Consider the following 22,032-nt stretch of genomic DNA (forward strand, 5'->3'; position numbering starts at 1 on the left):
CTCTCCCTGCTACTCTTCTCTCCCCACCAACCTGTCTCCCTCTCCCTGCCACTCTTCTCTCCCCACCAACCTGTCTCCCTCTCCCTGCCACTCTTCTCTCCCCACCAACCTGTCTCCCTCTCCCTGCCACTCTTCTCTCCCCACCAACCTGTCTCCCTCTCCCTCTCCCTGCCACTCTTCTTCCTCAACCAACCTGTCTCCCTCTCCCTGCCACTCTTCTCTCCTCAACAACCTGTCTCCCTCTCCCTGCCACTCTTCTCTCCCCACCAACCTGTCTCCCTCTCCCTGCCACCCTTCTCTCCCCACCAACCTGTCTCCCTCTCCCTCTCCATGCCACTCTTCTCTCCACACCAACCTGTCTCCCTCTCCCTGCCACTCTTCTCTCCCCACCAACCTGTCTCCCTCTCCCTGCCACTCTTCTCTCCCCACCAACCTGTCTCCCTCTCCCTGCCACTCTTCTCTCCCCACCAACCTGTCTCCCTCTCCCTGCCACTCTTCTCTCCCCACCAACCTGTCTCCCTCTCCCTGCCACTCTTCTTCCCCCACCAACCTGTCTCCCTCTCCCTGCCACTCTTCTTCCCCCACCAACCTGTCTCCCTCTCCCTGCCACTCTTCTTTCTCCACCAACCTGTCTCCCTCTCCCTGCCACTCTCCTTCCCCCACCAACCTGTCTCCCTCTCCCTGCCACTCTTCTCTCCCCACCAACCTGTCTCACTCTCCCTGCCACTCTTCTCTCCCCACCAACCTGTCTCCCTCTCCCTGCCACTCTTCTCTCCCCACCAACCTGTCTCCCTCTCCCTGCCACTCTTCTCTCCCCACCAACCTGTCTCCCACTCCCTGCCACTCTTCTTCCCCCACCAACCTGTCTCCCTCTCCCTGCCACCCTTCTCTCCCCACCAACCTGTCTCCCTCTCCCTCTCCCTGCCACTCTTCTTCCCCACTAACCTGTCTCCCTCTCCCTGCCTCTCTTCTCTCCCCACCAACCTGTCTCCCTCTCCCTCTCCCTGCCACTCTTCTTCCCCCACCAACCTGTCTCCCTCTCCCTGTCACTCTTCTTCCCCCACCAACCTGTTTCCCTGTCCCTACCACTCTTCTCTCCCCACCAACCTGTCTCCCTCTCCCTACCACTCTTCTCTCCCCACCAACCTGTCTCCCTCTCCCTACCACTCTTCTCTCCCCACCAACCTGTCTCCCTCACCCTACCACCCTTCTCTCCCCACCAACCTGTCTCCCTCTCCCTACCACCCTTCTCTCCCCACCAACCTGTCTCCCTCTCCCTACCACTCTTCTATCCCCACCAACCTGTCTCCCTCTCCCTGTCACTCTTCTATCCCCACCAACCTGTCTCCCTCTCCCTGCCACCCTTCTCTCCCCACCAACCTGTCTCCCTCTCCCTCTCCCTGCCACTCTTCTTCCCCACTAACCTGTCTCCCTCTCCCTGCCTCTCTTCTCTCCCCACCAACCTGTCTCCCTCTCCCTCTCCCTGCCACTCTTCTTCCCCCACCAACCTGTCTCCCTCTCCCTGTCACTCTTCTTCCCCCACCAACCTGTCTCCCTGTCCCTACCACTCTCCTTCCCCCACCAACCTGTCTCCCTCTCCCTGCCACTCTTCTCTCCCCACCAACCTGTCTCCCTCTCCCTGCCTCTCTTCTCTCCCCACCAACCTGTCTCCCTCTCCCTGCCACTCTTCTCTCCCCACCAACCTGTCTCCCTCTCCCTGCCACTCTTCTTTCTCCACCAACCTGTCTCCCTCTCCCTGCCACTCTCCTTCCCCCACCAACCTGTCTCCCTCTCCCTGCTACTCTTCTCTCCCCACCAACCTGTCTCCCTCTCCCTCTCCCTGCCACTCTTCTTCCCCACCAACCTGTCTCCCTCTCCCTACCTCTCTTCTCTCCCCACCAACCTGTCTCCCTCTCCCTACCACTCTTCTCTCCCCACCAACCTGTCTCCCTCTCCCTCTCCCTGCCACTCTTCTTCCCCACCAACCTGTCTCCCTCTCCCTACCTCTCTTCTCTCCCCACCAACCTGTCTCCCTCTCCCTCTCCCTGCCACTCTTCTTCCCCCACCAACCTGTCTCCCTCTCCCTGTCACTCTTCTTCCCCCACCAACCTGTTTCCCTGTCCCTACCACTCTTCTCTCCCCACCAACCTGTCTCCCTCTCCCTACCACTCTTCTCTCCCCACCAACCTGTCTCCCTCTCCCTACCACTCTTCTCTCCCCACCAACCTGTCTCCCTCACCCTACCACCCTTCTCTCCCCACCAACCTGTCTCCCTCTCCCTACCACCCTTCTCTCCCCACCAACCTGTCTCCCTCTCCCTACCACTCTTCTATCCCCACCAACCTGTCTCCCTCTCCCTGTCACTCTTCTATCCCCACCAACCTGTCTCCCTCTCCCTGCCACCCTTCTCTCCCCACCAACCTGTCTCCCTCTCCCTCTCCCTGCCACTCTTCTTCCCCACTAACCTGTCTCCCTCTCCCTGCCTCTCTTCTCTCCCCACCAACCTGTCTCCCTCTCCCTCTCCCTGCCACTCTTCTTCCCCCACCAACCTGTCTCCCTCTCCCTGTCACTCTTCTTCCCCCACCAACCTGTCTCCCTGTCCCTACCACTCTCCTTCCCCCACCAACCTGTCTCCCTCTCCCTGCCACTCTTCTCTCCCCACCAACCTGTCTCCCTCTCCCTGCCTCTCTTCTCTCCCCACCAACCTGTCTCCCTCTCCCTGCCACTCTTCTCTCCCCACCAACCTGTCTCCCTCTCCCTGCCACTCTTCTTTCTCCACCAACCTGTCTCCCTCTCCCTGCCACTCTCCTTCCCCCACCAACCTGTCTCCCTCTCCCTGCTACTCTTCTCTCCCCACCAACCTGTCTCCCTCTCCCTCTCCCTGCCACTCTTCTTCCCCACCAACCTGTCTCCCTCTCCCTACCTCTCTTCTCTCCCCACCAACCTGTCTCCCTCTCCCTCTCCCTGCCACTCTTCTTCCTCCACCAACCTGTCTCCCTCTCCCTGCCACTCTTCTCTCCCCAACAACCTGTCTCCCTCTCCCTGCCACTCTTCTCTCCCTACCAACCTGTCTCCCTCTCCCTGCCACCCTTCTCTCCCCACCAACCTGTCTCCCTCTCCCTGCCACTCTTCTCTCCCCACCAACCTGTCTCCCTCTCCATCTCCCTGACACTCTTCTCTCCCCACCAACCTGTCTCCCTCTCCCTACCACTCTTCTCTCCCCACCAACCTGTCTCCCTCTCCCTACCACCCTTCTCTCCCCACCAACCTGTCTCCCTCTCCCTACCACCCTTCTCTCCCCACCAACCTGTCTCCCTCTCCCTACCACTTTTCTCTCCCCACTAACCTGTCTCCCTCTCCCTGCCACTCTTCTTTCCCCACCAACCTGTCTCCCACTTCCTCTCCCTGCCACTCTTCTCTCCCCACCAACCTGTCTCCCTCTCCCTGCCACTCTTCTCTCCCCACCAACCTGTCTCCCTCTCCCTGCCACCCTTCTCTCCCCAGCAACCTGTCTCCCTCTCCCTCTCCCTGCCACTCTTCTCTCCCCACCAACCTGTCTCCCTCTCCCTGCCACTCTTCTCTCCCCACCAACCTGACTCACTCTCCCTGCCACTCTTCTCTCCCCACCAACCTGTCTCCCTCTCCCTGCCACTCTTCTTTCTCCACCAACCTGTCTCCCTCTCCCTGCCACTCTCCTTCCCCCACCAACCTGTCTCTCTCTCCCTGCCACTCTTCTTTCCCCACCAACCTGTCTCCCTCTCCCTCTCCCTGCTTCTCTTCTTCCCGCACCAACCTGTCTCCCTCTCCCTCTCCCTGCCACTCTTCTCTCCCCACCAACCTGTCTCCCTCTCCCTGCCACTCTTCTTTCTCCACCAACCTGTCTCCCTCTCCCTGCCACTCTCCTTCCCCCACCAACCTGTCTCCCTCTCCCTCCCACTCTTCTCTCCCCACCAACCTGTCTCCCTCTCCCTGCCACTCTTCTTCCCCCACCAACCTGTCTCCCTCTCCCTGCCACTCTTCTTTCCCCACCAACCTGTCTCCCTCTCCCTCTCCCTGCTTCTCTTCTTCCCGCACCAACCTGTCTCCCTCTCCCTCTCCCTGCCACTCTTCTCTCCCCACCAACCTGTCTCCCTCTCCCTGCCACTCTTCTATCCCCACCAACCTGTTTCCCTCTCCCTGCAACTCTTCTATCCCCACCAACCTGTCTCCCTCTCCCTGCCACTCTTCTCTCCCCACCAACCTGTCTCCCTCTCCCTGCCACTCTTCTCTCCCCACCAACCTGTCTCCCTCTCCCTGCCACTCTTCTCTCCCCACCAACCTGTCTCCCTCTCCCTGCCTCTCTTCTCTCCCCACCAAACTGTCTCCCTCTCCCTGACACTCTTCTCTCCCCACCAACCTGTCTCCCTCTCCCTGCCACTCTTCTTCCCCCACCAACCTGTCTCCCTCTCCCTGCCACTCTTCTTCCCCCACCAACCTGTCTCCCTCTCCCTGACACTCTTCTCTCCCCACCAACCTGTCTCCCTCTCCCTGCCACTCTTCTTCCCCCACCAATCTGTCTCCCTCTCCCTGCCACTCTTCTCTCCCCACCAACCTGTCTCCCTCTCCCTGCCACTCTTCTCTCCCCACCAACCTGTCTCCCTCTCCATCTCCCTGACACTCTTCTCTCCCCACCAACCTGTCTCCCTCTCCCTACCACTCTTCTCTCCCCACCAACCTGTCTCCCTCTCCCTACCACCCTTCTCTCCCCACCAACCTGTCTCCCTCTCCCTACCACCCTTCTCTCCCCACCAACCTGTCTCCCTCTCCCTACCACTTTTCTCTCCCCACTAACCTGTCTCCCTCTCCCTGCCACTCTTCTTTCCCCACCAACCTGTCTCCCACTTCCTCTCCCTGCCACTCTTCTCTCCCCACCAACCTGTCTCCCTCTCCCTGCCACTCTTCTCTCCCCACCAACCTGTCTCCCTCTCCCTGCCACCCTTCTCTCCCCAGCAACCTGTCTCCCTCTCCCTCTCCCTGCCACTCTTCTCTCCCCACCAACCTGTCTCCCTCTCCCTGCCACTCTTCTCTCCCCACCAACCTGTCTCACTCTCCCTGCCACTCTTCTCTCCCCACCAACCTGTCTCCCTCTCCCTGCCACTCTTCTTTCTCCACCAACCTGTCTCCCTCTCCCTGCCACTCTCCTTCCCCCACCAACCTGTCTCTCTCTCCCTGCCACTCTTCTTTCCCCACCAACCTGTCTCCCTCTCCCTCTCCCTGCTTCTCTTCTTCCCGCACCAACCTGTCTCCCTCTCCCTCTCCCTGCCACTCTTCTCTCCCCACCAACCTGTCTCCCTCTCCCTGCCACTCTTCTCTCCCCACCAACCTGTCTCCCTCTCCCTGCCACCCTTCTCTCCCCACCAACCTGTCTCCCTCTCCCTGCAACTCTTCTCTCCCCACCAACATGTCTCCCTCTCCCTGCCACTCTTCTCTCCCCACCAACCTGTCTCCCTCACCCTGCCACTCTTCTCTCCCAACCAACCTGTCTCCCTCTCCCTGCCACTCTTCTCTCCCCACCAACCTGTCTCCCTCTCCCTGCCTCTCTTCTCTCCCCACCAACCTGTCTCCCTCTCCCTGCCACTTTTCTCTCCCCACCAACCTGTCTCCCTCTCCCTGCCACTCTTCTTCCCCCACCAACCTGTCTCCCTCTCCCTGTCACTCTTCTTCCCCCACCAACCTGTCTCCCTCTCCCTACCACTCTTCTCTCCCCACCAACAAGTCTCCCTCTCCCTACCACTCTTCTCTCCCCACCAACCTGTCTCCCTCTCCCTACCACTCTTCTCTCCCCACCAACCTGTCTCCCTCTCCCTACCACCCTTCTCTCCCCACCAACCTGTCTCCCTCTCCTTACCACCCTTCTCTCCCCACCAACCTGTCTCCCTCTCCCTACCACTTTTCTCTCCCCACTAACCTGTCTCCCTCTCCCTGCCACTCTTCTTTCCCCACCAACCTGTCTCCCACTTCCTCTCCCTGCCACTCTTCTCTCCCCACCAACCTGTCTCCCTCTCCCTGCCACTCTTCTCTCCCCACCAACCTGTCTCCCTCTCCCTGCCACCCTTCTCTCCCCACCAACCTGTCTCCCTCTCCCTCTCCCTACCACTCTTCTCTCCCCACCAACCTGTCTCCCTCTCCCTGCCACTCTTCTCTCCCCACCAACCTGTCTCACTCTCCCTGCCACTCTTCTCTCCCCACCAACCTGTCTCCCTCTCCCTGCCACTCTTCTTTCTCCACCAACCTGTCTCCCTCTCCCTGCCACTCTCCTTCCCCCACCAACCTGTCTCCCTCTCCCTCCCACTCTTCTCTCCCCACCAACCTGTCTCCCTCTCCCTGCCACTCTTCTTCCCCCACCAACCTGTCTCCCTCTCCCTGCCACTCTTCTTTCCCCACCAACCTGTCTCCCTCTCCCTCTCCCTACCACCCTTCTCTCCCCACCAACCTGTCTCCCTCTCCCTGCCACTCTTCTCTCCCCACCAACCTGTCTCACTCTCCCTGCCACTCTTCTCTCCCCACCAACCTGTCTCCCTCTCCCTGCCACTCTTCTTTCTCCACCAACCTGTCTCCCTCTCCCTGCCACTCTCCTTCCCCCACCAACCTGTCTCCCTCTCCCTCCCACTCTTCTCTCCCCACCAACCTGTCTCCCTCTCCCTGCCACTCTTCTTCCCCCACCAACCTGTCTCCCTCTCCCTACCACTCTTCTCTCCCCACCAACCTGTCTCCCTCTCCCTACCACTCTTCTCTCCCCACCAACCTGTCTCCCTCTCCCTGCCACTCTTCTCTCCCCACCAACCTGTCTCCCTCTCCCTGCCACTCTTCTCTCCCCACCAACCTGTCTCCCTCTCCCTGCCTCTCTTCTCTCCCCACCAAACTGTCTCCCTCTCCCTGCCACTCTTCTCTCCCCACCAACCTGTCTCCCTCTCCCTGCCACTCTTCTTCCCCCACCAACCTGTCTCCCTCTCCCTGCCACTCTTCTTCCCCCACCAACCTGTCTCCCTCTCCCTGACACTCTTCTCTCCCCACCAACCTGTCTCCCTCTCCCTGCCACTCTTCTTCCCCCACCAATCTGTCTCCCTCTCCCTGCCACTCTTCTCTCCCCACCAACCTGTCTCCCTCTCCCTGCCACTCTTCTCTCCCCACCAACCTGTCTCCCTCTCCATCTCCCTGACACTCTTCTCTCCCCACCAACCTGTCTCCCTCTCCCTACCACTCTTCTCTCCCCACCAACCTGTCTCCCTCTCCCTACCACCCTTCTCTCCCCACCAACCTGTCTCCCTCTCCCTACCACCCTTCTCTCCCCACCAACCTGTCTCCCTCTCCCTACCACTTTTCTCTCCCCACTAACCTGTCTCCCTCTCCCTGCCACTCTTCTTTCCCCACCAACCTGTCTCCCACTTCCTCTCCCTGCCACTCTTCTCTCCCCACCAACCTGTGCTTCTCTTCTTCCCGCACCAACCTGTCTCCCTCTCCCTCTCCCTGCCACTCTTCTCTCCCCACCAACCTGTCTCCCTCTCCCTGCCACTCTTCTCTCCCCACCAACCTGTCTCCCTCTCCCTGCCACTCTTCTCTCCCCACCAACCTGTCTCCCTCTCCCTGCCACTCTTCTCTCCCCACCAACCTGTCTCCCTCTCCCTGCCTCTCTTCTCTCCCCACCAAACTGTCTCCCTCTCCCTGCCACTCTTCTCTCCCCACCAACCTGTCTCCCTCTCCCTGCCACTCTTCTTCCCCCACCAACCTGTCTCCCTCTCCCTGCCACTCTTCTTCCCCCACCAACCTGTCTCCCTCTCCCTGACACTCTTCTCTCCCCACCAACCTGTCTCCCTCTCCCTGCCACTCTTCTTCCCCCACCAATCTGTCTCCCTCTCCCTGCCACTCTTCTCTCCCCACCAACCTGTCTCCCTCTCCCTGCCACTCTTCTCTCCCCACCAACCTGTCTCCCTCTCCATCTCCCTGACACTCTTCTCTCCCCACCAACCTGTCTCCCTCTCCCTACCACTCTTCTCTCCCCAGCAAACTGTCTCCCTCTCCCTACCACCCTTCTCTCCCCACCAACCTGTCTCCCTCTCCCTAACACCCTTCTCTCCCCACCAACCTGTCTCCCTCTCCCTACCACTTTTCTCTCCCCACTAACCTGTCTCCCTCTCCCTGCCACTCTTCTTCCCGCACCAACCTGTCTCCCACTTCCTCTCCCTGCCACTCTTCTCTCCCCACCAACCTGTCTCCCTCTCCCTGCCACTCTTCTCTCCCCACCAACCTGTCTCACTCTCCCTGCCACTCTTCTCTCCCCACCAACCTGTCTCCCTCTCCCTGCCACTCTTCTTTCTCCACCAACCTGTCTCCCTCCCCCTGCCACTCTCCTTCCCCCACCAACCTGTCTCCCTCTCCCTGCCACTCTTCTCTCCCCACCAACCTGTCTCTCTCTCCCTGCCACTCTTCTTCCCCCACCAACCTGTCTCCCTCTCCCTGCCACTCTTCTTTCCCCACCAACCTGTCTCCCTCTCCCTCTCCCTGCCTCTCTTCTTCCCCCACCAACCTGTCTCCCTCTCCCTCTCCCTGCCACTCTTCTCTCCCCACCAACCTGTCTCCCTCTCCCTGCCACTCTTCTCTCCCCACCAACCTGTCTCCCTCTCCCTGCCACTCTTCTCTCCCCACCAACCTGTCTCCCTCTCCCTGCCACTCTTCTCTCCCCACCAACCTGTCTCCCTCTCCCTCTCCCTGCCACCCTTCTCTCCCCACCAACCTGTCTCCCTCTCCCTCTCCCTGCCACTCTTCTCTCCCCACCAACCTGTCTCACTCTCCCTGCCACTCTTCTCTCCCCACCAACCTGTCTCCCTCTCCCTGCCACTCTTCTTTCTCCACCAACCTGTCTCCCTCTCCCTGCCACTCTCCTTCCCCCACCAACCTGTCTCCCTCTCCCTGCCACTCTTCTCTCCCCACCAACCTGTCTCCCTCTTCCTGCCACTCTTCTCTCCCCACCAACCTGTCTCCCTCTCCCTGCCTCTCTTCTCTCCCCACCAACCTGTCTCCCTCTCCCTGCCACTCTTCTCTCCCCACCAACCTGTCTCCCTCTCCCTGCCACTCTTCTTCCACCACCAACCTGTCTCCCTCTCCCTGACACTCTTCTCTCCCCACCAACCTGTCTCCCTCTCCCTGCCACTCTTCTTCCCCCACCAACCTGTCTCCCTCTCCCTACCACTCTTCTCTCCCCACCAACCTGTCTGCCTCTCCCTGCCACTCTTCTCTCCCCACCAACCTGTCTCCCTCTCCATCTCCCTGCCACTCTTCTCTCCCCACCAACCTGTCTCCCTCTCCCTGCCACTCTTCTTCCCCCACCAACCTGTCTCCCTCTCCCTGCCACTCTTCTTTCCCCACCAACCTGTCTCCCTCTCCCTCTCCCTGCCACTCTTCTCTCCCCACCAACCTGTCTCCCTCTCCCTCTCCCTGACACTCTTCTTCCCCCACCAACCTGTCTTCTTTGATCCATGTTTCCAAACTAAATCATTCCGAAGCTGTCGTCTTTTATCTGTTTGGTAACTAGACTAAAAACAGGACACTTGGTTCGGCTTTCAGCTGACATTGCAAAGAGCCGTGTTTTGGAATGATTAAATATTCTGCTGAGATTTTCTATTTGTTTCAGTCTGGTTACTGCAGAAATACCATCATTCTGTGTTGAATGTGTTTTTAACAGTTTTGGACACGGTGTGTTTATATAGTTTAGCAGGTGTTGGAGTATAAATGAGAACAGAGGTATGGATTTCAGGGGAATGTGGTCATTGAATGCATTTTGTGTGAAAATGTACTCTTCTCTTTCGCTGACTGTGTGAAGAGTTTTGACAATGTGACTTCAGGTTTGACCCATGTGACTTCAGGTTTGACCCATGTGACTTCAGGTTTGACCCATGTGACTTCAGGTTTGACCAATGTGACTTCAGGTTTGACCCATGTGACTTCAGGTTTGACCCATGTGATTTCAGGTTTGACCCATGTGACTTCAGGTTTGACCCATGTGACTTCAGGTTTGACCCATGTGACTTCAGGTTTGACCAATGTGACTTCAGGTTTGACCCATGTGACTTCAGGTTTGACCCATGTGACTTCAGGTTTGACCAATTAGCAATTGAACAAAAACTGCAATATAACAGTGTGTAAGTTTTCTGTGAATTTATGGAAATCATCTGCTTTACCTGTACAGGAATGTTTCTCAGCAACAAAAAGAGTTGTCAAATGAGATCCTATATGAGACGTTCAGCCATGTTTTCTTAAACGTCAAAGTTTGATTGGTTCACGTTTTTACGGTGAAGTTGAGGCATTAATTCCACATTTTTAAGGTTAGGCATTTACTCTGAATGGTTGAGGTTAAGCATTAACTCTGAATGGTTAATGTTTGCTTATAGACCTAAAAACATAAATCTAAAAAAAATCTAAAAATCTACTTTCTGTCGCTGGATTCAACCCAACTTTGGGCGTCTTCTGCCATCCTCGTGGCAACAACGGGACCGCCGAGCAGCTGTAGCGGGTAAAAATGGTCTGTCCTCGGTTGCAACGCTCACTATTGAGTTCCAAACTGCCTCTGGAAGCAACGTCAGCACAATAACTGTTCATCGGGAGCTTCATGAAATGGTTTTCCGTGGCAGAGCAGCCGCACACAAGCCTAAGATCACCGTGCGCAATGCCATGCGTCAGCTGCAGTGGTGTAAAGCTCGCCACTATTGAACTCAGGAGCAGTGGAAACGCGTTCTCTGGAGTTATGAATCACTCTTCATTATCTGGCAGTCCGACGGCCGACTCTGGGTTTGGGGGATGCCAGGAGAACGCTACCTGCCCCAATGCATAGTGCTAACTGTAAAGTTTGGTAGAGGAGGAATAATGGTCTAGGGCTGTTTTTCATGGTTCAGGCCTCTTAGTTTCAGTGAAGGGAAATCCTAACACTACAGCATACAATGACATTGTAGATGTCCTGACCTCAATCCCATCGAACCCCTTTGGCATTGCAACACCGACTGTGAGCCGGGCCTAATCGCTCAACATCAGTGCCCGACCTCACTAATGCTCTTGTGGCTGAATGGAAGCAAGTTCCTGTAGCAATGTTCCAACATCTAGTGGAAAGTCTTCCCAGAAGAGAGGATGCTGTTATAGCAGCAATGTTCCTACATCTAGTGGAAATCCTTCCCAGAAGAGAGGATGCTGTTATAGCAGCAATGGTCCAACATCTAGTGGAAAGCCTTCCCAGAAGAGTGGAGGCTGTTGTAGCAGCAATGTTCCAAGATCTAGTAGAAAGCCTTCCCAGAAGAGTGGAAGCTGTTATAGCAGCAATTTCCAACATCTAGTGGAAAGTCTTCCCAGAAGAGTGGAGGCTGTTATAGCAGCAATGTTCCAACATCTAGTGGAAAGCCTTCCCAGAAGAGTGGAGGCTGTTATAGCAGCAATGTCCCATCATCTAGTGGAAAGCCTTCCCAGAAGAGTGGAGGCTGTTATAGCAGCAATGTCCCATCATCTAGTGGAAAGCCTTCCCAGAAGAGTGGAGGCTGTTATAGCAGCAATGTCCCATCATCTAGTGGAAAGCCTTCCCAGAAGAGTGGAGGCTGTTATAGCAGCAATGTCCCATCATCTAGTGGAAAGCCTTCCCAGAAGAGTGGAGGCTGTTATAGCAGCAATGTCCCATCATCTAGTGGAAAGCCTTCCCAGAAGAGTGGAGGCTGTTATAGCAGCAATGTCCCATCATCTAGTGGAAAGCCTTCCCAGAAGAGTGGAGGCTGTTATAGCAGCAATGTCCCATCATCTAGTGGAAAGCCTTCCCAGAAGAGTGGAGGCTGTTATAGCAGCAAAGGAGGGGACCAACTCCATTTTAATGCCCATGATTTTGGAATGAGATGTTCGCCGAGCAGCTGTCCATATACTTTTGATTATTTAGTTTAACTTTAACCCTTTTCAAGTGAATTTCTCATGCCCTTGTGTTCTGATTTCAGTTGCTATGTGTTTGTGTGTTTGTGTTTGTATTCTTTGTGTTTTGTTTGTGTTTACATGTTGATGTGTGTATTTGTTTGTGTTTGTATCATTGTGTTTTGTTTGTGTTTACATGTTGATGTGTGTATTTGTTTGTGTTTGTATCATTGTGTTTTGTTTGTGTTTACATGTTGATGTGTGTATTTGTTTGTGTTTGTATCATTGTGTTTTGTTTGTGTTTACATGTTGATGTGTGTATTTGTTTGTGTTTGTATCATTGTGTTTTGTTTGTGTTTACATGTTGATGTGTGTATTTGTTTGTGTTTGTATCCATGTTTGTGTGTTTATGTTTTCACCTTGAGTTGATTTTCTTTTTTGTTTCGTCTGTGTCCATTTATGTGTGTGTGTGTGTGTGTGTGTGTGTGTGTGTGTGTGTGTGTGTGTGTGTGTGTGTGTGTGTGTGTGTGTGTGTGTGTGTGTCTGCGTACCTGTGTGCCTGTCTATATGTGTGCGTGTGTGTCGCCAGACTTCCCCACCACCTTCCCTCCATACACCACCCCTGCCCCCCGCCCCACCAGACACCACCGTCCCCCTAGACCCCACATCGCCTCCTCAGACCCTACAAACATCAACAACAGAGGTATAGTACCACCTTACCCACACCTCCACCTCTTCTCCTCCTCTCCTCCTTCTCTCCTCTCCTCCACCTCCTCTCCTCCTTCTCTCCTCTCCTCCTTCTCTCCTCTCCTCCACCTCCTCTCCTTCTCTCCTCTACCTCCTCTCCTTTCCTCTCCTCCTCCTTCTCCTCCACCATCTTTCCTCTCCTCCACCTCCTCTACTCCTTCTCTCCTCTCCACCACCTCCTCTCCTCCTCCTCCTCCTCCTCCTCATCTTCTCTCCGTATAGTCTACTATCCTTTCATCTTTCCACCACTCCTCTCCTCTGACCCTGTACCTCCTCTCCTCCTTCTCTCCTCTCCTCCACCTCCTCTCCTCCTTCTCTCCTCTCCTCCACCTCCTCTCCTCCTTCTCTCCTCTCTTCCACCTCCTCTCTACCTCCTCTCCTTTCCTCTCCTCCTCCTTCTCCTCCACCATCTTTCCTCTCCTCCACCTCCTCTACTCCTTCTCTCATCTCCACCACCTCCTCTCCTCCTCCTCCTCCTCCTCCTCATCTTCTCTCCGTATAGTCTACTATCCTTTCATCTTTCCACCACTCCTCTCCTCTGACCATGCACCTCCTCCCTCATTCCTTCTCTCCTCTTCTCTACCTCCTCTCCTTTCCTCTCCTCCTCCTTCTCCTCCACAATCTTTCCTCTCCTCCTCCTCCTCCTCATCTTCTCTCCGTATAGTCTACTATCCTTTCCTCTCCTCTGACCCTGCACCTCCTCTACTCCTTCTCTCCTCTCCACCACTCCTCTCCTCTGACCTCCTCCACTCAACTAGAGAAAATCCTCCTCGCTTTCTTCTCCCGCTCCCTTCACTGTTCTGGTGTTTCATCAGTGGATCTGTTGCTTGGACTCTTTACTGTCTCTCTGGCCTCTTCTGGCCTCTCCTGGCCTCTTCTGGCCTCCTCTGGCCTCTTCTGGGCTCCTCTGGCCTCTTCCGGCCTCCTCTGGCCTCTTCTGGGCTCCTCTGGCCTCTTCTGGCCTCCTCCGGCCTCTTCTGGCCTCCTCTGGCCTCCTCTGGCCTCTTCTGGGCTCCTCTGGCCTCTTCTGGCCTCTTCTGGCCTCTTCTTCTTTTTTTTATATAGTTTACTACTGGCATGTTGTTCTAACACAAGTGTTTCATATGAAAGTTGATAACTCTAGATTGGTAGGTATCAGCCTCTGCCTCCTGGGTTGTTTCACTGTTTTAATTAACGTTCTCTGCATCACAGCAGAGAGACACACACAGTCACCACTAACTACAGAAAGTTGTGTTTTACAGAAACATCAAACAGACAGCTAATGCACAGGATGGACAAAATCTGATTTACTCCTCTCTAGTCCCCTCTGAATTACTCCTCTCTAGTCTCTCCTGAATTACTCCTCTCTAGTCTCTCCTGATTTACTCCTCTCTAGTCCCCTCTGATTTACTCCTCTCTAGTCCCCTCTGATTTACTCCTCTCTAGTCCCCTCTGAATTACTCCTCTCTAGTCTCTCCTGAATTACTCCTCTCTAGTCTCTCCTGATTTACTCCTCTCTAGTCCCCTCTGAATTACTCCTCTCTAGTCTCTCCTGAATTACTCCTCTCTAGTCCCCTCTGAATTACTCCTCTTTAGTCTCTCCTGAATTACTCCTCTCTAGTCTCTCCTGAATTACTCCTCTCTAGTCTCTCCTGAATTACTCCTCTCTAGTCTCTCCTGAATTACTCCTCTTTAGTCTCTCCTGAATTACTCCTCTCTAGTCCCCTCTGAATTACTCCTCTCTAGTCTCTCCTGAATTACTCCTCGCTAGTCTCTCCTGAATTACTCCTCTCTAGTCTCTCCTGAATTACTCCTCTTTAGTCTCTCCTGAATTACTCCTCTCTAGTCCCCTCTGAATTACTCCTCTCTAGTCTCTCCTGAATTACTCCTCTTTAGTCTCTCCTGAATTACTCCTCTCTAGTGCCCTCTGAATTACTCCTCTCTAGTCTCTCCTGAATTACTCCTCTCTAGTCTCTCCTGAATTACTCCTCTCTAGTCTCTCCTGAATTACTCCTCTCTAGTCTCTCCTGAATTACTCCTCTCTAGTCTCTCCTGAATTACTCCTCTCTAGTCTCTCCTGAATTACTCCTCTTTAGTCTCTCCTGAATTACTCCTCTCTAGTCCCCTCTGAATTACTCATCTCTAGTCTCTCCTGAATTACTCCTCTCTAGTCTCTCCTGAATTACTCCTCTCTAGTCCCCTCTGAATTACTCCTCTCTAGTCTCTCCTGAATTACTCCTCCTTAGTCTCTCCTGAATTACTCCTCTCTAGTCCCCTCTGAATTACTCCTCTCTAGTCTCTCCTGATTTACTCCTCTCTAGTCTCTCCTGATTTACTCCTCTCTAGTCCCCTCTGAATTACTCCTCTCTAGTCTCTCCTGAATTACTCCTCTCTAGTCTCTCCTGAATTACTCCTCTCTAGTCTCTCCTGACTTACTCCTCTTTAGTCTCTCCTGAATTACTCCTCTCTAGTCCCCTCTGAATTACTCCTCTCTAGTCTCTCCTGAATTACTCCTCTCTAGTCTCTCCTGAATTACTCCTCTCTAGTCTCTCCTGAATTACTCCTCTCTAGTCTCTCCTGAATTACTCCTCTCTAGTCTCTCCTGAATTACTCCTCTCTAGTCTCTCCTGAATTACTCCTCTCTAGTCTCTCCTGAATTACTCCTCTTTAGTCTCTCCTGAATTACTCCTCTCTAGTCCCCTCTGAATTACTCCTCTCTAGTCCCCTCTGAATTACTCCTCTCTAGTCCCCTCTGAATTACTCCTCTCTAGTCTCTCCTGAATTACTCCTCTTTAGTCTCTCCTGAATTACTCCTCTCTAGTCTCTCCTGATTTACTCCTCTTTAGTCTCTCCTGAATTACTCCTCTTTAGTCTCTCCTGAATTACTCCTCTTTAGTCTCTCCTGAATTACTCCTCTCTAGTCTCTCCTGAATTACTCCTCTCTAGTCCCCTCTGAATTACTCCTCTTTAGTCTCTCCTGAATTACTCCTCTTTAGTCTCTCCTGAATTACTCCTCTCTAGTCCCCTCTGAATTACTCCTCTCTAGTCTCTCCTGAATTACTCCTCTCTAGTCTCTCCTGAATTACTCCTCTCTAGTCCCCTCTGAATTACTCCTCTCTAGTCCCCTCTGAATTACTCCTCTTTAGTCTCTCCTGAATTACTCCTCTCTAGTCTCTCCTGATTTACTCCTCTCTAGTCCCCTCTGAATTACTCCTCTCTAGTCTCTCCTGGATTACTCCTCTCTAGTCTCTCCTGAATTACTCCTCTCTAGTCTCTCCTGAATTACTCCTCTTTAGTCTCTCCTGAATTACTCCTCTCTAGTCCCCTCTGAATTACTCCTCTCTAGTCTCTCCTGAATTACTCCTCTCTAGTCTCTCCTGAATTACTCCTCTCTAGTCTCTCCTGAATTACTCCTCTCTAGTCTCTCCTGAATTACTCCTCTCTAGTCTCTCCTGAATTACTCCTCTCTAGTCTCTCCTGAATTACTCCTCTTTAGTCTCTCCTGAATTACTCCTCTCTAGTCCCCTCTGAATTACTCCTCTCTAGTCCCCTCTGAATTACTCCTCTCTAGTCCCCTCTGAATTACTCCTCTCTAGTCTCTCCTGAATTACTCCTCTCTAGTCTCTCCTGAATTACTCCTCTTTAGTCTCTCCTGAATTACTCCTCTCTAGTCTCTCCTGAATTACTCCTCTTTAGTCCCCTCTGAATTACTCCTCTCTAGTCTCTCCTGAATTACTCCTCTCTAGTCTCTCCTGAATTACTCCTCTCTAGTCCCCTCTGAATTACTCCTCTTTAGTCTCTCCTGAATTACTCCTCTCTAGTCTCTCCTGAATTACTCCTCTCTAGTCTCTCCTGAATTACTCCTCTTTAGTCCCCTCTGAATTACTCCTCTCTAGTCTCTCCTGAATTACTCCTCTCTAGTCTCTCCTGAATTACTCCTCTCTAGTCCCCTCTGAATTACTCCTCTTTAGTCTCTCCTGAATTACTCCTCTCTAGTCTCTCCTGAATTACTCCTCTCTAGTCTCTCCTGAATTACTCCTCTCTAGTCTCTCCTGAATTACTCCTCTCTAGTCTCTCCTGAATTACTCCTCTCTAGTCCCCTCTGAATTACTCCTCTCTAGTCTCTCCTGAATTACTTCTCTCTAGTCCCCTCTGAATTACTCCTCTCTAGTCTCTCCTGAATTACTCCTCTCTAGTCCCCTCTGAATTACTCCTCTCTAGTCTCTCCTGAATTACTCCTCTCTAGTCTCTCCTGAATTACTCCTCTCTAGTCTCTCCTGAATTACTCCTCTCTAGTCCCCTCTGAATTACTCCTCTCTAGTCTCTCCTGAATTACTCCTCTCTAGTCTCTCCTGAATTACTCCTCTCTAGTCTCTCCTGAATTACTCCTCTCTAGTCTCTCCTGAATTACTCCTCTCTATTCTCTCCTGAATTACTCCTCTTTAGTCTCTCCTGAATTACTCCTCTCTAGTCCCCTCTGAATTACTCCTCTCTAGTCCCCTCTGAATTACTCCTCTCTAGTCCCCTCTGAATTACTCCTTTCTAGTCTCTCCTGAATTACTCCTCTCTAGTCTCTCCTGAATTACTCCTCTCTAGTCTCTCCTGAATTACTCCTCTCTAGTCTCTCCTGAATTACTCCTCTTTAGTCTCTCCTGAATTACTCCTCTTTAGTCCCCTCTGAATTACTCCTCTCTAGTCCCCTCTGAATTACTCCTCTCTAGTCTCTCCTGAATTACTCCTCTCTAGTCTCTCCTGAATTACTCCTCTCTAGTCTCTCCTGAATTACTCCTCTCTAGTCTCTCCTGAATTACTCCTCTTTAGTCTCTCCTGAATTACTCCTCTCTAGTCCCCTCTGAATTACTCCTCTCTAGTCTCTCCTGAATTACTCCTCTTTAGTATCTCCTGAATTACTCCTCTCTAGTCCCCTCTGAATTACTCCTCTCTAGTCTCTCCTGAATTACTCCTCTCTAGTCTCTCCTGAATTACTCCTCTCTAGTCTCTCCTGAATTACTCCTCTCTAGTCTCTCCTGAATTACTCCTCTCTAGTCTCTCCTGAATTACTCCTCTCTAGTCTCTCCTGAATTACTCCTCTCTAGTCTCTCCTGAATTACTCCTCTCTAGTCTCTCCTGAATTACTCCTCTTTAGTCTCTCCTGAATTACTCCTCTTTAGTATCTCCTGAATTACTCCTCTCTAGTCTCTCCTGAATTACTCCTCTTTAGTCTCTCCTGAATTACTCCTCTCTAGTCTCTCCTGAATTACTCCTCTTTAGTCTCTCCTGAATTACTCCTCTCTAGTCTCTCCTGAATTACTCCTCTCTAGTCTCTCCTGAATTACTCCTCTCTAGTCCCCTCTGAATTACTCCTCTTTAGTCTCTCCTGAATTACTCCTCTCTAGTCTCTCCTGAATTACTCCTCTCTAGTCTCTCCTGAATTACTCCTCTTTAGTCCCCTCTGAATTACTCCTCTATAGTCCCCTCTGAATTACTCCTCTCTAGTCTCTCCTGAATTACTCCTCTCTAGTCCCCTCTGAATTACTCCTCTCTAGTCCCCTCTGAATTACTCCTCTCTAGTCTCTCCTGAATTACTCCTCTTTAGTCCCCTCTGAATTACTCCTCTCTAGTCCCCTCTGAATTACTCCTCTCTAGTCTCTCCTGAATTACTCCTCTCTAGTCCCCTCTGAATTACTCCTCTCTAGTCTCTCCTGATTTACTCCTCTCTAGTCTCTCCTGAATTACTCCTCTTTAGTCTCTCCTGAATTACTCCTCTTTAGTCTCTCCTGAATTACTCCTCTTTAGTATCTCCTGAATTACTCCTCTCTAGTCCCCTCTGAATTACTCCTCTCTAGTCTCTCCTGAATTACTCCTCTTTAGTCTCTCCTGAATTACTCCTCTCTAGTCTCTCCTGAATTACTCCTCTCTAGTCCCCTCTGAATTACTCCTCTCTAGTCTCTCCTGAATTACTCCTCTTTAGTCTCTCCTGAATTACTCCTCTCTAGTCTCTCCTGAATTACTCCTCTCTAGTCTCTCCTGATTTACTCCTCTCTAGTCTCTCCTGAATTACTCCTCTCTAGTCTCTCCTGAATTACTCCTCTCTAGTCCCCTCTGAATTACTCCTCTTTAGTCTCTCCTGATTTACTCCTCTTTAGTCTCTCCTGATTTACTCCTCTCTAGTCTCTCCTGAATTACTCCTCTCTAGTCTCTCCTGAATTACTCCTCTCTAGTCTCTCCTGAATTACTCCTCTCTAGTCCCCTCTGAATTACTCCTCTCTAGTCCCCTCTGAATTACTCCTCTTTAGTCTCTCCTGAATTACTCCTCTTTAGTCACTCCTGAATTACTCCTCTCTAGTCTCTCCTGAATTACTCCTCTCTAGTCTCTCCTGATTTACTCCTCTTTAGTCTCTCCTGAATTACTCCTCTCTAGTCTCTCCTGAATTACTCCTCTCTAGTCCCCTCTGAATTACTCCTCTTTAGTCTCTCCTGAATTACTCCTCTCTAGTCTCTCCTGAATTTCTCCTCTCTAGTCTCTCCTGAATTACTCCTCTCTAGTCTCTCCTGAATTACTCCTCTCTAGTCTCTCCTGAATTACTCCTCTCTAGTCCCCTCTGAATTACTCCTCTCTAGTCCCCTCTGAATTACTCCTCTTTAGTCTCTCCTGAATTACTCCTCTTTAGTCTCTCCTGAATTACTCCTCTCTAGTCTCTCCTGAATTACTCCTCTCTAGTCTCTCCTGATTTACTCCTCTTTAGTCTCTCCTGAATTACTCCTCTCTAGTCTCTCCTGAATTACTCCTCTCTAGTCTCTCCTGAATTACTCCTCTTTAGTCTCTCCTGAATTACTCCTCTTTAGTCTCTACAGAATTACTCCTCTCTAGTCTCTCCTGAATTACTCCTCTTTAGTCTCTCCTGAATTACTCCTCTCTAGTCTCTCCTGAATTACTCCTCTTTAGTCTCTCCTGAATTACTCCTCTCTAGTCTCTCCTGAATTACTCCTCTCTAGTCCCCTCTGAATTACTCCTCTCTAGTCTCTCCTGAATTACTCCTCTCTAGTCCACTCTGAATTACTCCTCTTTAGTCCCCTCTGAATTACTCCTCTCTAGTCTCTCCTGAATTACTCCTCTCTAGTCTCTCCTGAATTACTCCTCTTTAGTCTCTCCTGAATTACTCCTCTCTAGTCTCTCCTGAATTACTCCTCTCTAGTCTCTCCTGAATTACTCCTCTCTAGTCCCCTCTGAATTACTCCTCTCTAGTCTCTCCTGAATTACTCCTCTCTAGTCCCCTCTGAATTACTCCTCTCTAGTCTCTCCTGAATTACTCCTCTCTAGTCTCTCCTGAATTACTCCTCTCTAGTCTCTCCTGAATTACTCCTCTCTAGTCCCCTCTGAATTACTCCTCTCTAGTCCCCTCTGAATTACTCCTCTCTAGTCTCTCCTGAATTACTCCTCTCTAGTCCCATCTGAATTACTCCTCTCTAGTCTCTCCTGATTTACTCCTCTCTAGTCTCTCCTGAATTACTCCTCTTTAGTCTCTCCTGAATTACTCCTCTTTAGTCTCTCCTGAATTACTCCTCTTTAGTATCTCCTGAATTACTCCTCTCTAGTCCCCTCTGAATTACTCCTCTCTAGTCTCTCCTGAATTACTCCTCTTTAGTCTCTCCTGAATTACTCCTCTCTAGTCTCTCCTGAATTACTCCTCTCTAGTCCCCTCTGAATTACTCCTCTCTAGTCTCTCCTGAATTACTCCTCTTTAGTCTCTCCTGAATTACTCCTCTCTAGTCTCTCCTGAATTACTCCTCTCTAGTCTCTCCTGATTTACTCCTCTCTAGTCTCTCCTGAATTACTCCTCTCTAGTCTCTCCTGAATTACTCCTCTCTAGTCCCCTCTGAATTACTCCTCTTTAGTCTCTCCTGATTTACTCCTCTTTAGTCTCTCCTGATTTACTCCTCTCTAGTCTCTCCTGAATTACTCCTCTCTAGTCTCTCCTGAATTACTCCTCTCTAGTCTCTCCTGAATTACTCCTCTCTAGTCCCCTCTGAATTACTCCTCTCTAGTCCCCTCTGAATTACTCCTCTTTAGTCTCTCCTGAATTACTCCTCTTTAGTCTCTCCTGAATTACTCCTCTCTAGTCTCTCCTGAATTACTCCTCTCTAGTCTCTCCTGATTTACTCCTCTTTAGTCTCTCCTGAATTACTCCTCTCTAGTCTCTCCTGAATTACTCCTCTCTAGTCCCCTCTGAATTACTCCTCTTTAGTCTCTCCTGAATTACTCCTCTCTAGTCTCTCCTGAATTTCTCCTCTCTAGTCTCTCCTGAATTACTCCTCTCTAGTCTCTCCTGAATTACTCCTCTCTAGTCTCTCCTGAATTACTCCTCTCTAGTCCCCTCTGAATTACTCCTCTCTAGTCCCCTCTGAATTACTCCTCTTTAGTCTCTCCTGAATTACTCCTCTTTAGTCTCTCCTGAATTACTCCTCTCTAGTCTCTCCTGAATTACTCCTCTCTAGTCTCTCCTGATTTACTCCTCTTTAGTCTCTCCTGAATTACTCCTCTCTAGTCTCTCCTGAATTACTCCTCTCTAGTCTCTCCTGAATTACTCCTCTTTAGTCTCTCCTGAATTACTCCTCTCTAGTCTCTCCTGAATTACTCCTCTTTAGTCTCTCCTGAATTACTCCTCTCTAGTCTCTCCTGAATTACTCCTCTCTAGTCCCCTCTGAATTACTCCTCTCTAGTCTCTCCTGAATTACTCCTCTCTAGTCCACTCTGAATTACTCCTCTTTAGTCCCCTCTGAATTACTCCTCTCTAGTCTCTCCTGAATTACTCCTCTCTAGTCTCTCCTGAATTACTCCTCTTTAGTCTCTCCTGAATTACTCCTCTCTAGTCTCTCCTGAATTACTCCTCTCTAGTCTCTCCTGAATTACTCCTCTCTAGTCCCCTCTGAATTACTCCTCTCTAGTCTCTCCTGAATTACTCCTCTCTAGTCCCCTCTGAATTACTCCTCTCTAGTCTCTCCTGAATTACTCCTCTCTAGTCTCTCCTGAATTACTCCTCTCTAGTCTCTCCTGAATTACTCCTCTCTAGTCCCCTCTGAATTACTCCTCTCTAGTCCCCTCTGAATTACTCCTCTCTAGTCCCCTCTGAATTACTCCTCTTTAGTCCCCTCTGAATTACTCCTCTCTAGTCTCTCCTGAATTACTCCTCTCTAGTCCCCTCTGAATTACTCCTCTCTAGTCCCCTCTGAATTACTCCTCTCTAGTCTCTCCTGAATTACTCCTCTTTAGTCTCTCCTGAATTACTCCTCTTTAGTCTCTCCTGAATTACTCCTCTTTAGTCTCTCCTGAATTACTCCTCTTTAGTCTCTCCTGAATTACTCCTCTCTAGTCTCTCCTGAATTACTCCTCTTTAG

The 22,032-nt window shown here is 51.5% G+C and overlaps 1 protein-coding gene across 4 annotated transcripts in view; it reads left to right on the top strand.

Moving 5' to 3' along the window:
* LOC110511297 (cell adhesion molecule 2) overlaps window positions 1-22,032 on the top strand; it is a 473,792-nt gene that overhangs the window by 410,089 nt on the left and 41,671 nt on the right. The window contains exon 9 of one of the 4 annotated variants that reach the window (XM_090188764.1): window positions 12,500-12,613. The exons of the other annotated variants lie outside the window; for them this stretch is intronic. Coding sequence (XP_090044890.1) covers window positions 12,500-12,613 — 114 coding nt within the window. The remainder of the gene's footprint in view (window positions 1-12,499; window positions 12,614-22,032) is intronic. 4 annotated transcript variants of the gene reach the window in all.

Source organism: Oncorhynchus mykiss, chromosome 10 (assembly GCF_057628025.1).
Source record: "Oncorhynchus mykiss isolate SJ-2025 chromosome 10, ASM5762802v1, whole genome shotgun sequence".
In the NCBI taxonomy this organism is placed as follows: domain Eukaryota; kingdom Metazoa; phylum Chordata; class Actinopteri; order Salmoniformes; family Salmonidae; genus Oncorhynchus; species Oncorhynchus mykiss.